Consider the following 14,666-nt stretch of genomic DNA (forward strand, 5'->3'; position numbering starts at 1 on the left):
TAGAAAAACTCATTTGCTTTCAAGAAATGTCTCCCTCGGGCTCTCGCTGTCTCTCTGTTGCTGTTTAGAGTGGAGGAGGATCAGTTCAGAATTAATCCAACACAGGCAACAGATACTGCTTTTGAATACAAGCTATTCACGCTGCCTGATCAGGCTAATTCTTCTCTAAAACAAGCATGGCAAGCATTTGATCAAATTGTTCAAAGAATATCAGAATTATAGTACAAATGAAGGTCCTAAAATACTACGTTTAAGGCACAGAAAACCAACTCAGAAACAAAACCATTAGCTATTGATTTACCAAAATGGGTAGAGGGGAAAAATATTGTATTGCAGAATCCCTACAAGTAGATATGTCGCATGGCTTCCATCTGCCCCCTTTTCATTGATACAGTAAATTACTGAGCTGGATCATCCAAGTTCAACTTCTTTGTTGGTTCCTTAATATTTCCTTTAATATACTCTACCCTAATCATCTATAGTGCTGCTTTTCTGTCTAGGTAGGCTCTTAAAACTGTGCTCATTACCGTAGGCTCCAATTATCTTTTGACTGGGTAGATGGTTGTACAGAGGAGTCTCTCTTAAATATTTGAATCCACTTATATTTGGAAGGGATGTTTAAAAATGCCTTTATGGCCTTTTTAATTCATTGAGGGGATAAAGATGTAATCTTAAAACTAAAACATGCAATTTAACTTATTTTTTTCATGTCTGACTCTTTTTCCTTACATTTTTTTTAAATGCCATTTTTATGCAGCGTTTCCAGTGTAACAGTCCACTGTGTCAGGGGGAAAAAATACTGCCTACCTGGTAGTGAAATTGATGCATCCAGATATTTAAACTGAGTCTGGTTATAATCTGTTAAAACCCATAGCTTTGTCTGGATGAAAACAAGCTTCTCTACTATTTTTGTCTTTCAGTTACCTGGGCAGGTTTATAATACCACACAGGGACCAATTCTGCCCTCAGTTAATTCCATGCAACTGCCAATGCCAGAAAAACCTTCAGATTTCCTTCGTTCCCTCCTCAACACTTCAGCCATCACTGACCCCTGAATTATTTATCCTCCCTCCCACATTTTTTAAATTTATTTGAATACATTTTGTGGCATGGGAAAAATCAAAACAGAATGGAACAAGCAAACCACCACATACACACATCATTAATTTTCCTGGATCAGCATCTCAATAAATAAATATATTAATAAATTGAAATTAAAACTGCAAAAATTGCTGTCTCTCCCCTTGCTCCCTTTTTTCAGTTGGCACCACTTTTTTTTTTTTGCTTTGATGTGAGTTAATCCCATGACCATGAATGTGGAGTATATGGAATCTGAATTTGACATTCATGTGGTAGAAGTGTCAAACATTTATGATATAAGGGAGAAGAGCGTGTACCATTCTGATGCTACAGACTCAGAAAAGAATGCTTAGTAGGAAGAAGTATTAAATATTACAATATCAACTTTGTGTGTGAATTCATGATAAAATATACAAAATACATTGTATTATTTAAGTTAGATACATATCCATAATGCATTAAAATTTGTATTAAATAGCTGAAATTTGCTAAGCATGTATGTATCTCACTCCTCCTGTAAGTATATTGGTAATAGTCTTAACGACATGCTTGACTGTGCATTTCAGAGGATGAAGGAGGAGAAGATTGGAAGGTTATTAAAGGAAAGTTTCTGGCCATCAATGCAGTCAATATGAGCTGTGCCTGTCCACGGAGTCTTAAAGGCCTTTCACCAGCAGCTCACTTGGCAGATGGCTCTATTGACCTCATTCTAGTTCGCAAATGCTCCAGATTCAATTTTCTGAGGTATCTCGTCAGACATACAAACCAAGATGATCAGGTATGTATTCTCTCTTTCTAACACCATGTACTGTTCAGGATGTGAAGGGGATCTAAATGCTGGTAGAACTATCTGACACAAAAATCATTAGTGGTGGAACTGATAAACAAGAGCATTTATGCATTTTAGATGAGATATTCTGTCCACGAGACCATTGAAGATCTTGTGACATTTTACATAAGAGCAAGGACTTCTCCCAGGGTGTCCTTAGCCAAATTCCAACTTTGGTAATTACATTCGGACTTTGTAAAATTTTCCTTGTAATTTCTGTTGGATACAGTTAGTATTTCAAATCCTTTCATCCCAAAATGCTTGTATGCACATACATGTTTGTTTGTTTCACCAAACACTGAAATGCAGGAACTTCTGCCCCGCAGCAATATCACACAACTGTTCAGAGCAGGAAATGAAGAAGAATTTACTCATTGGAAATTGCATAATGTATGTAAATTGTCAGAATGTAATTAGCAAAACTGTAATTTGAGCATGATTCAGGCTTCCGAAAGATCTTCAATGACCAGAAGTGATTAGAATATGAGCTTTTCCTGTCCTACATCAAAATTTCTCCTCGCATTATGCTGTTACATTTTTACAGGATTAATTCCAACGGAAGTGTGCCTGTCTTGTTTAGAATTTACTATCAGGTGAAATCTTAGCTTGGGTGCTGAGATCATATCTATGGCTGCCAGCATGCCGACTTACCGGGAATGATTGCCAGACAAATAACTTTAATGCCATGTGTGGATGATAGACTAAACAATTGATTAATGGTGCACCTCATTGTAAAATGCTTATTTAGGCTCACCTTTTTATTTCTATTCCCACTCCTCTCCTCAACGTAAGTGGCTAAAACTTTTTGCCCTGTACTCCCTCATACCATTCTCCCTTTCTTCCTTTCCCACCTCCATTTGTCCACACCCCAGTCTTGCTTGTTCTTTATTTTTCCTTTCAATTTTCAATCATTTTTGCTTGTTCCTGCCTCCCGGTCCCCTTGCTCCTTGTCCCTGGTTGCTCCCCCTATCTATTCCATCATTTATCACAAAGCTACGTGCTGCTCAAGGTGGGTGGGCGGGCATCCATTGGTGGCTCTCTGGCCATGAATACAAGTTACTAGCAAGCTGCTCACTGTACTCATGGGCTGCTGCTGTGGTTTACTATATTAAGGAACACAGCATGAGCAGGGATAGAAAATAGGCTTTGAGAAGCTTCCCACAGCTTTCCCCACGGAACATGTTTGCAGTGGGAAGTCAGACTGGATCCAGGGTCATGCAGCTATCCCCTCCCACCCCACCATCTGCTCTGTTCTTTCTTCTGCCTACCTAGAGTGATATGCTCCAACCACTGTCTGCTCATCTTCTCTGTCCTGGGCTGTCCCTGGATTAGTCTAGCATTCCTCTGTTGAGAAACTCTGATTTAGGTGCTTAGATGATACCAAAACCTAGATACATTGAGTTGTCTCTGCGTTATTATAGACTAGTTAACAGGTATGAGTTGATATTTGCTAGCATGCATTTTATTGGTTGTCCCTTTGCTCACTTTTGTTGTTTCCCACTTGTGTTGCAGTTGCTAAACTGTGTACCTTACATTATCCTGACTTTTAAACATTTCAGATCAGATCCTGTAAGTTGCCTCCTGGGAGCGGAGGACACTCAGCAACTTGATTGGTCCCTTAAAGTTTTATACAAAACTTATTTTAAACAACTTTGTGAAATAAGTGGTTGTATACCATCACATAGTAATCCTCTAATCCTCTGATAATTAAGACAATCTCTTAATTACCACATTTGTTTTCAATTAGGTTAGCTAGTTAAGAAGATTTTACTTCATTGGAAAATAAATATTACTGTTCCTCCCCCACCCTTGACATTCTCAGCTCCCTCACAGTGCCTATGCTTCCATGGACTTCTCTAGATGTGGCAATCACTGGATCCTGCCCTCAGGGGAAGGTTACACAGCACAGAGGGAGGGGGTTGCAGAAAAGTCAGTGGAATTGTATAGGGTCTGGAAGTTGAGAATCATAGGCTGGTATGGCAGTGGGCCTCAATCTTTTTCATATTGCAACCCTATGACACAACATAAAATAATTTTGGGACCCCCTCCTACGGATAGTTTCAGGATGCTACCCCATTTAGCCATAAAGAAGGGCAGAGTTTGGGAAAAAGGTCCCTAGAGAACCCATGTCCTGGTGATGAAAGCAAAGGCCTGAAAGCCAGGAGGACCATGTGTTTTATGTGAAAAGAACTATTGACTTGTTGTGTAACATTAGGAAAGTATCACTTGTACTTCATGCCACAATCAGCCCCTCTGGAAAATTGGAGAGCCCAGTGAAAATGAAATGCTGCTTTCTATGTTGAGCTTTACGGATTAATTTAAATAAAATACTTAGTAGAATGCCTGTTTTAATTTCTCTTTGTAGTTTGACTTCACATTTATAGAGGTTTATCGGGTAAAGAAGTTTCAGTTTACATCAAAGCATTTAGAAGACAGTGTCAGTGATGTTAAGGATGTAGGAAAGAAACGCTTTGGCCAGTTCTGCAGAGACCAACCAGCTTGTTGCTGCAATCTTAGTAACAGCATCTGGAACTGTGATGGAGAAACTTTGGATAGCTCCGCAATTGAAGTTAGGTGAGTAACTGTCAAGATTTATATTATTTGTAGCATGGTGATCCTTTTAAGATATCTGCTTTTAAGTTAGTCAGTTTTAAGAAGTTGATAGGTAGTAGATAACATTATATTCCTAAAGAATTCCGTAATGCTTTTTAGAATCTTTGTGAAGAATTCCTTTGAACGCTAGCCTTTGCTTTTTACCATATACTTTCCAGGAAAATATTAAATGCCTCCTTTCTCTTTCACTAGAATACACTAAAATGTATCTGACAGCAGATTCAAATCACATCCTGACAGGAATTTCAATGATTGGTTGGCTTCGTCAGGGATCATTTGCTTTTCTTCATGTGCCTTCTTGTTTGCTAAGTAAACTAACTGTAAATATCCTGTATAGCAAGGGTTGGAAAGGAAGATGGTTCAATCCCCTTCTTCCTGCTTCATCTAAAAGCTTATATAGCTATTAGTTGCTTCCCATTTCCCAGGATTCCACAGTGAAGATACAGAGAGCACTCCGAGTGCTCGTTTGGGCTAGTGAGGAACTAGTTCCATGCAACATCACATGTTTGCCAGACTTCTGGTTAGGTTATATAAGGGTTGAGAATATCCTCAAAATATTGGTGTTTTATAGTTTTCATTATTTTATGCCACATTTTCAGGCATAGAAATTATCTTAAAATACCCTTCAATTATTCTTCATTTTGAGGGTTGTCATTCATATACATTTCAAAGTTACCAACATTCCACACAAATTCATTATACCTTTACTTTTATTGTTAAAAATTACTTGCATCAGAAATAAAGGATCATAAAACTAAGATGATAGAAACTACATTATCTAAAGGAGTGAACGCCATATCATTTTACTTAACCTCCATGAATACACTTTGTACCTTGATTTTGGGTCTTTGTCAGATGTTGCATCTGACTTTCAGGCCTTGGCAAGTAGAGAAGTATGTTTACAACTAGGTAAATGTTCAAGTCAGATGGGAGAAGGACTGTGGAAGGCTGGAGTTTTGTTTTTTTAATTGGTAAAAGGAACCAGCAATACACTACAAAAGTCTGTCCATAGAACAGAGTTCCATTAAACAGTAATCAAATTATTAGATAATCACCATGTCTCTTCTGGCCTTGGAATCTATGAATCAAATATTATTTCATAGAGACTTGAATAAGCAGATGTGATTAATCAGATGTAGTCTGCTCATGCAAAACTCCCATTGAATGCTCTCTGTGAGGAGTGGTGATCGCAGGGCTGGTGAACTTGTGAATATGCACTCCACCGTCCAACATCCTCTGCAGTAGGGGGCCATAGCTTTGTGCTGCGAAATAGAATGTTTAGCCCAGCTACGTGGAATACACAGTGATTCCAAATTAGGACCATAGCAAATGTGATTACTTCTTAGTAAAAAAAAAAAAAATCTTCAATACATAATTCCTTTATTTTGCAGGGTTCACTGTCAGTTAATTAAACTCTTTGCAAGAGGAATAGAGGAGAACTCTAACGATGAAGCTATCTACAACCAGAGTATAGCTGAGCAATTACTATAGATATCCTTCCATGCTGTTTAAAAAAAGGTTAAAGAAAATTACTTGAGTAAATATGAATTTCATTCAAGTTAACAAATATTTTAAAATTGGAAAGCATTTTGACGGTTAAAATACAATTTTATAAATATTTTATTTCATCTGTGTACATTTTAAAGGATTTTAAACCTTCTCTGAGTCATCAGGAGATATTTCAGAGAAACAACCTAAATTATGTGTGTGGCAGGAGGAGGATTAATTGGCTTACATTTTCATAATGACTGATGTTCATTCCATTTTTAAATAATTGACTGGCTGTGTTGCAGTTATAATTATAGATGTGTTAAAGTAGTGTGAGTATTTTCCATTGAAATTACACCATTGGAATAGATCAAAATGAGATATTTGCAATGTCAGTTTGAAACGATCTGCTTTGCTAGAATTGTTCTATAGCTGCATGTGATTAAATACTGGAAAGTAGTGATATATCTTCATTTACTTCATCTTCATCTCTATTTTTGGTTAATCTTTCATTACTTGATTCTGACTGTATCTTGCAACTTATCAATGCAATTCAAATATACATTCCTAGCTTTAAGTAATAATTTTAAGAGTTTAGAAATATTTTAGTAAATAAAAGGCACATCTGTCTATAAAGTATACCTGATCTTACATACTATGTTTATAAACACTTATAAAGTGTTTATGGAACTTTGTAGGATTATAAAAGGTTTTCGTGAACTGTTTGGATGATACCAAGTACCACAAGCTGAAGTATCTCACAAGCAGCTCATAGGGGCATTTTATAATACCAGAAAGGCATAGGCAAGAGAAAAATTATAAATATATTATGAAGCACAGCAAATTCTACATTTTCTAAGTATTTTAAGTTAATACACAAAAAGGTTCCCTCCTTGACAATGGCACAGTCCTTTGGAGAGTCCATTACACAAGGTGAACGGGGCCACAAGTTCATCTTAAATGTGATTTAATAGACTGAAAGATTTTAGGTACTTTTAGTTAGTGAAATGTGGAAAATAATAAAATAAAACTTAATTTGCTGTGTGAAGTCATGGGGAAAAACTGACCTTTAATAAATCACAAATTCACTGTGTCAATAGCTTGCTATTTTAGCAGGGAAAATTGATGATCCTATACAGATATGGAGTGATTATTTACATGTGTATATTAATTTGAGTATTAATACTTCTTTGCTGAAATCTGAAGTCAATATAGATTTTGGGCTGAATTCTCTTTTATCATTCCAGTCTCACACCTACATAATGAAGATCAGAGTTTAGCACCTTCTCTCTGTGTTGCCTTTTGATGAGCATATACTTTGCTATAAAATGTTTTGTTTGTGTTTGTTTTGTGTCTGAATGACTAACAGTACCATATTTAAATAACTTATTGAAACTTCTGTTGTTTAGCTGCATTAGTTTTGTTTTTCCCACCTGTTTGTACTGTTTAAACTTTGATAATTTTTCATTGTACCGCTGAAGCACTTGAAGTACAGTTATCATAGATGGCTGGGGTTTTTTTTCAATGGAGGCAATTACGTTTAAATGTAATTACTAAATGGTGTGCTGTATCATTGCTATAATGATATTCGTACTGCAGTGTTCTGATAAAACATATGCAAATAATTTTCCTTTAAAATACTTTTCTAAAAACCATCTCAATACGGAAATTACAGATGGGAAAACTAAAAGTTTAACTTTTAAAATCTTGCTGGCTTCAAGATTAGAAAAGTACATTTTGTTCTGACACATTGAGGTGAACTCTTCTGAAAAATAAAGTTATGTTGTACACAATATGGCTGATTTTCTTTTGTCATAAGTTTCTGCTCCAGCAATTCTGTTCTTTTTCCACAGATTTGAGTCCAAGCTATTTTATCAATGCTAATTCCCCTACTTTTTAGCTGCTCTGATCTACACAGCAGATCTTCAAAATTCAGAACAAGTTGTGTTAAGTGAACTATAAAATACCTTAGTGCTATAACCTGTTCATCCACCCGCATTCTCTCATCCTCCAAAATGTGCTCATCGCCAGATCTCTGTCCTGTCGGTTTGTGATAGCAAGAGCTAGCTGGCCCCAACATAAGCAGATTTAGCCAAACACAGAATTAATTAACAGGCTTCCGTCTGGGAGATCTAGATTCAAAATAGTGAGTAGAACTATGTTACTATACAGCCAGTTTGATGCAGAGCAACAAATACAGAAGAGTATACATCATCCTTTATGCATGTGAGCCGGCCAATGTGAGATACAATTGTTTGCAGAAGTAAAAGAACAAGGAACTGGCAAATTAGTCAGTGGATTTTATTTTTATGGGTGGTGACTCTGCACGTCAAGCATATTTTGCAGTCTTTGTGACATTGCTGAAAAAGTAATTTGATCATGGCTCATTCTGTAAAATCCTGACATCTGTCCTTCGCCATAGCCATCAAGATCTCTAAGTCATAGTTTGGGAGCTGAAGTATATTTGTATAGGAAATAAAAAGGATGTTCCACATTTAAACTAAGTAATTGTACTGATGATTCACCCTGGATTAATCATCTGGAAGAAACATGGTTGAATTTTAGCTAATACAGTTCTCAGATCATTTGTTGGTCAATGATGCATCTAATGAAAAACTGACTACAGGACTTATTTGGTGCCTAGTAACAATATTGACAGGTTTCAGAGTAGCAGCAGTGTTAGTCTGTATTCGCAAAAAGAAAAGGAGTACTTGTGGCACCTTAGAGACTAACAAATTTATTAGCGCATAAGCTTTCGTGAGCTACAGCTCACTTCATCGGATGCATTTGGTGGAAAAAACAGAGGGGAGATTGATATACACACACAGAGAACATGAAACAATGGGTTTATCATACACACTGTAAGGAGAGTGATCACTTAAGATAAGCCATCACCAGCAGCAGGGGGGGGAAAGGAGGAAAACCTTTCATGGTGACAAGCAAGGTAGGCTATTTCCAGCAGTAAACAAGAGTATCTGAAGAACAGTGGGGGGTGGGGTGGGGGGAGGAGAAATAACATGGGGAAATAGTTTTACTTTGTGTTATGACTCATCCATTCCCAGTCTCTATTCAAGCCTAAGTTAATTGTATCCAGTTTGCAAATTAATTCCAATTCCGCAGTCTCTCGTTGGAGTCTGTTTTTGAAGCTTTTTTGTTGAAGGATAGCCACTCTTAGGTCTGTAATCGAGTGACCAGAGAGATTGAAGTGTTCTCCAACTGGTTTTTGAATGTTATAATTCTTGACGTCTGATTTGTGTCCATTCATTCTTTTACGTAGAGACTGTCCAGTTTGGCCAATGTACATGGCAGAGGGGCATTGCTGGCACATGATGGCATATATCACATTGGTAGATTCGCAGGTGAACGAGCCTCTGATAGTGTGGCTGATGTGATTAGGCCCTATGATGGTGTCCCCTGAATAGATATATGGACAGAGTTGGCAATGGGCTTTGTTGTAAGGATAGGTTCCTGGATTAGTGGTTCTGTTGTGTGATGTGTGGTTGCTTGTGAGTATTTGCTTCAGATTGGGGGGCTGTCTATAAGCAAGGACTGGCCTGTCTCCCAAGATCTGTGAGAGTGATGGGTCGTCCTTCAGGATAGATTGTAGATCCTTGATGATGCGTTGGAGAGGTTTTAGTTGGGGGCTGAAGGTGATGGCTAGTGGCGATCTGTTATTTTCTTTGTTGGGCCTGTCCTGTAGTAGGTGACTTCTGGGTACTCTTCTGGCTCTGTCAATGTTTCTTCACTTCAGCAGGTGGGTATTGTAGTTGTAGGAATGCATGATAGAGATCTTGTAGGTGTTTGTCTCTGTCTGAGGGGTTGGAGCAAATGCGGTTATATCGTAGAGCTTGGCTATAGACAATGGATCTGTGGTATGATCTGGATGAAAGCTAGAGGCATGTAGGTAGGAATAGCGGTCAGTAGGTTTCCGATATAGGGTGGTGTTTATGTGACCATCGCTTATTAGCACCGTAGTGTCCAGGAAGTGGATCTCTTGTGTGGACAGGTCCAGGCTGAGGTTGATGGTGGGATGGAAATTGTTGAAATCCTGGTGGAATTCCTCAAGGGCTTCTTTTTCATGGGTCCAGATGATGAAGATGTCATCAATGTAGTGCAAATAGAGTAGGGGCATTAGGAGATGAGAGCTGAGGAAGTGTTCTAAGTCAGCCATAAAAATGTTAGCATATTGTGGGGCCATGTGGGTACCCACCGCAGTGCCGCTGACTTGAAGGTATACATTGTCCCCAAATGTGAAATAGTTATGGGTGAGGACAAAGTCATAAAGTTCAGCCACCAGGTTAGCCGTGACAGTATCGGGGATACTGTTCCTGACGGCTTGTAGCCCATCTTTGTGTGGAATGTTGGTGTAGAGGGCTTCTACATCCATAGTGGCTAGGATGGTGTTTTTAGGAAGATCACCAATGGACTGTAGTTTCCTCAGGAAGTCAGTGGTGTCTCGAAGATAGCTGGGAGTGCTGGTAATGTAGGGCCTGAGGAGGGAGTCTACATAGCCAGACAATCCTGCTGTCAGGGTGCCAATGCCTGAGATGACGGGGCGTCCAAGATTTCCAGGTTTATGGATCTTGGGTAGCAGATAGAATACCCCAGGTCGAGGTTCTAGGGGTGTGTGTGTGCGGATTTGTTCTTGTGCTTTTTCAGGGAGTTTCTTGAGCAAATGCTGTAGTTTCTTTTGGTAACTCTCAGTGGGATCAGAGGGTAATGGCTTGTAGAAAGTGGTGTTGGAGAGCTGCCTAGTAGCCTCTTGTTCATACTCCGACCTATTCATGATGATGACAGCACCTCCTTTGTCAGCCTTTTTGATTATGATGTCAGAGTTGTTTCTGAGGCTGTGGATTGCATTGTGTTCTGCATGGCTGAGGTTATGGGGCAAGCAATGCTGCTTTTCCACAATTTCAGCTCGTTCACGTCGGCGGAAGCACTCTATGTAGAAGTCCAGGCTGCTGTTTCGACCTTCAGGAGGAGTCCACCCAGAATCCTTCTTTTTGTAGTGTTGTTAGGAAGGTCTCTGTGGGTTAATATGTTGTTCAGAGGTGTGTTGGAAATATTCCTTGAGTCGGAGATGTCGAAAATAGGATTCTAGGTCACCACAGAACTGTATTATGTTCGTGGGGGTGGAGGGGCAAAAGGAGAGGCCCCAAGATAGGACAGATTCTTCTGCTGGGCTAAGAGTATAGTTGGATAGATTAACAATATTGCTGGGTGGGTTACGGGAACCACTGTTGTTGCCCCTTGTGGCATGTAGTAGTTTAGATAGCTTAGTGTCCTTTTTCTTTTGTAGAGAAGCAAAGTGTGTGTTGTAAATGGCTTGTCTAGTTTTTGTAAAGTCCAGCCACGAGGAAGTTTGTGTGGAAGATTGGTTCTTTATGAGAGTATCCAGTTTTGAGAGCTCATTCTTAATCTTTCCCTGTTTGCTGTAGAGGATGTTGATCAGGTGCTGGAAATAGCCTACCTTGCTTGTCACCATGAAAGGTTTTCCTCCCCTCCTCCCCCCCCCCCCCCCCCCCGCTGCTGGTGATGGCTTATCTTAAGTGATCACTCTCCTTACAGTGTGTATGATAAACCCATTGTTTCATGTTCTCTCTGTGTGAATTTATCCAATAAAAGATGTTAACGCACTCACCTAGTCTCTCTAATATGAAGACAATATATGTGAATAACAATAACTCTTTCCAAAACCCAAATATAAAAAAAATGTGCACAATCTGGTATAAATGCCATTACTAAGACAATATACAGATATCTACCAATTCTTTGAGTTTGCACACACTGTTGCCACAACACCAATAGCAACTTCTAGCAATTATCTTTCGAGAACTTAGTCTGCGACTGAAAATAATTAGATGTCTGTTTAAATAAGATACAGACTGTAAAATAGCAAACAAAGCTTTAGATGCCGTGCAATTAAGTATTTGGTAACTGTATTGTTACAACTGTATTGTATTGTACTCTAATTTATAAAACCAAAGTTAACCACAAAACTAGTGAACACAGAAAATATCTTCTAGACATCTGCCTTAAGCAAAAACAGTATATCCCATACGGAAACACATTAAGCCCAGAATGAGAATAGGTGTCTCAGAATTCTTTTTGGGAGAGACACCATTTGTTCTCTTGGTATTACCTTATTTCTATCTACTATCTGCTGTATTTCCAAGGTGCCTATCACTGCAATATCTACATGGTATTTATCTGTGTAGTTTACATAAACAAAGGTCAACCTGCTCAAACAAAAAAAAAGTGCTAGAGCAGAATCAGTATTAAGTGAACACTGCTTGAAGCTAAGCAGTATTATGCCACCAAAGAAGTGATCCATAACACAATTCACTGGTATTTACCTGGCTGTTGCAGAAATGGCAATTCACGTTTGCATAGGGTCTTCAAATAGATCATACACTGTGCCATATTTTCAAAACTTGGGGTCAGAACCTTGGGTGTGAGATGCAATCACTTTCCCTACCCAATGCCCTATATACAGTAGTAGTGGGATCAGGGGCCTATAAAGAGCTTTTAACCCCCACCATCACCCAAGATGTGCTCCTTGCTCAAGGTCTCCATGTGTACGTGTGTGCAAAGCTGCGTGCCAACAAATGGAAGTGGGGTTGAGGCCCCTTCGATAACTTGGCCATAACTGTTCTGTTAGTTTACTTTTCCCCAGGCAAAGATTTTTCAGTCTCAGTGGATGAAACTGATCCTGTGGCTGAGGGGTAACACAACATGGTGAGCACTATGACAACTCCAGCATGAGACTGTATAAGGGGGACCCATAGGCAAAGTGGCTGGGCTATAGTCCTGCACTTCCCCAGTGCATTGAAAAGAGAGTTCCTTGCCAGTTCTTCATAAGCCCATGCACAAGAGGGGTTGGGCTGGGCTGAGGGGATAAAGGACCTGCAACTGTGCAGACCCTGTGGTCCAAACTCCCTTCACAGAGTAGTTGTTCCAACCTGTAGCAGTCAAAGAGTGGTTGAGTTGCAGCCCTGCCATTTGCCCATGAGTTTGGGGGCAACTCCCTTACACCCTGCCCCTGTTTAATTTGCTGCAGACAGCCTGATGCCCAAAGATTAACCAGTCACAGGAGCTTTGTGAAAAGAAAAGGAGTACTTGTGGCACCTTAGAGACTAACAAATTTATTAGAGCATAAGCTTTCGTGAGCTACAGCTCACCACGAAAGCTTATGCTCTAATAAATTTGTTAGTCTCTAAGGTGCCACAAGTACTCCTTTTCTTTTTGCGAGTACAGACTAACACGGCTGCTACTCTGAAACCTGTCAGGAGCTTTGTGCAATCATTGGTGAATGGCACCTGCTCCGAGTAAACACCAGTAACTTCTCTAGGACTAGATTGTGCTAGCCTGTGCATAGGCACTCTAGGAGGAATTGGGAGCTGGTAAGGAGTCAAGGAAGCTCCCCCATCCCCCACTCTGTAGCTGCACAGGGATCAGGGACAACAGCAGTCCTTGCACTTCAAGTACAAGGTCTGTGTGATGCTAGTCCAGCTGGGGCTCACTTCTCCAAAGGGCCTAGGTGAGGCTGGTGAGAAAGCAGAGCCATGGTTCAGGCCCCTTCCTTACTGGAGCTAGCTGGGTGCCGAGGGAGGGGATGCTGCACCCTTCAAAAAGACTGGACTCTCCCTGGAGCTCTAGGATGCCTTCCTCACACATGATGCCTGCCAGAGCTCCCAACAGGGGGTCAACACTTCCATATCCCCTCAGTGCCAGGAGCAACAGAGTGGTTGAACATTTAATCTAGCCTAACATCATAATTGAGGCAAAGAGTCCTGCGGCACTACAGATGCAGACTAACATGGCTACCCCTCTGACACTTGACATAATAATTGAGTAATCTGACAATGTATTGCTGAAAACCAGAGCTGGTCTAGACCAGATGGTGGTGACTATCTGCCTTCCAGCCTCCACTAGGGGCCCCTCCATAGTTAGTCTCTGAGTAGGTCTACGCTGCAAAGAAGTGTGTTCTTAACTTGGGTTAGCTAACCCATGTCAAGTAACCTGGGTTAAAGAGCAGTAAAGACATGGCTACTTGGCTTTTATCTTGGATTAGCAGATTGAGTTCAAGCCCAGGGTGTAGAAAAGTGGACTCACTTGTGGGGTGCCCCCTCATGGTTGGGCATGGCATAGCAGGCCCTGTCCCTTTCTGGCATTCTCTATCCATAGCCGTTTCTGCTCTGTGGTGGTCTCCCGTCCTGAAATTTAGCCCTCTGGCCAAATAACTTTAAAGTCTCTCTTCTTTCAGAGCAACATAAAACCCAACACAACAAATAAACAGTCCAATGTCCTTATAACAAATCTTTAGCCTTGACACTGGGCCACGCAGTGCTTACACCCTGGAATCTCCCAACGAAATCCCAAACTGAAAGTACCAATGTAAACCCCCTGCTTCCCTTCTCAGGTTTGACCTCTCATTCCTTTCTGTTCCTTGGCTGAATGTCTCCCAGGGTCCTGCTGTGTTAATCTAGAGGAACATATGGGACCAAAGAGTTAAGGGTGTTAACGTGAACCTGAAATTGTTTAGTACTAAAGAGTTTTTAAACAAGATTTGGGGTTTGGTGTACAGAGACCTCAATCTATATAGTACTGTGCCAAATACACCATTAAAAATCTTTTCACGCTTTATCAAAGATAT

General features: G+C 40.0%; 1 protein-coding gene across 3 annotated transcripts in view; it reads left to right on the forward strand.

Moving 5' to 3' along the window:
- CERK (ceramide kinase) overlaps positions 1-7,803 on the forward strand; it is an 80,789-nt gene extending 72,986 nt beyond the window's left edge. For all 3 annotated transcript variants that reach the window (XM_038373224.2, XM_043496395.1, XM_043496390.1), the window contains 3 exons: positions 1,647-1,858; positions 4,275-4,483; positions 5,914-7,803. In XM_038373224.2, coding sequence (XP_038229152.1) covers positions 1,647-1,858; positions 4,275-4,483; positions 5,914-6,013 — 521 coding nt within the window. In that variant the 3' untranslated portion in view covers positions 6,014-7,803. The remainder of the gene's footprint in view (positions 1-1,646; positions 1,859-4,274; positions 4,484-5,913) is intronic.
- Positions 7,804-14,666: the final 6,863 nt, after the last annotated feature.

This window comes from Dermochelys coriacea, chromosome 1 (assembly GCF_009764565.3).
Source record: "Dermochelys coriacea isolate rDerCor1 chromosome 1, rDerCor1.pri.v4, whole genome shotgun sequence".
Taxonomy (NCBI): domain Eukaryota; kingdom Metazoa; phylum Chordata; order Testudines; family Dermochelyidae; genus Dermochelys; species Dermochelys coriacea.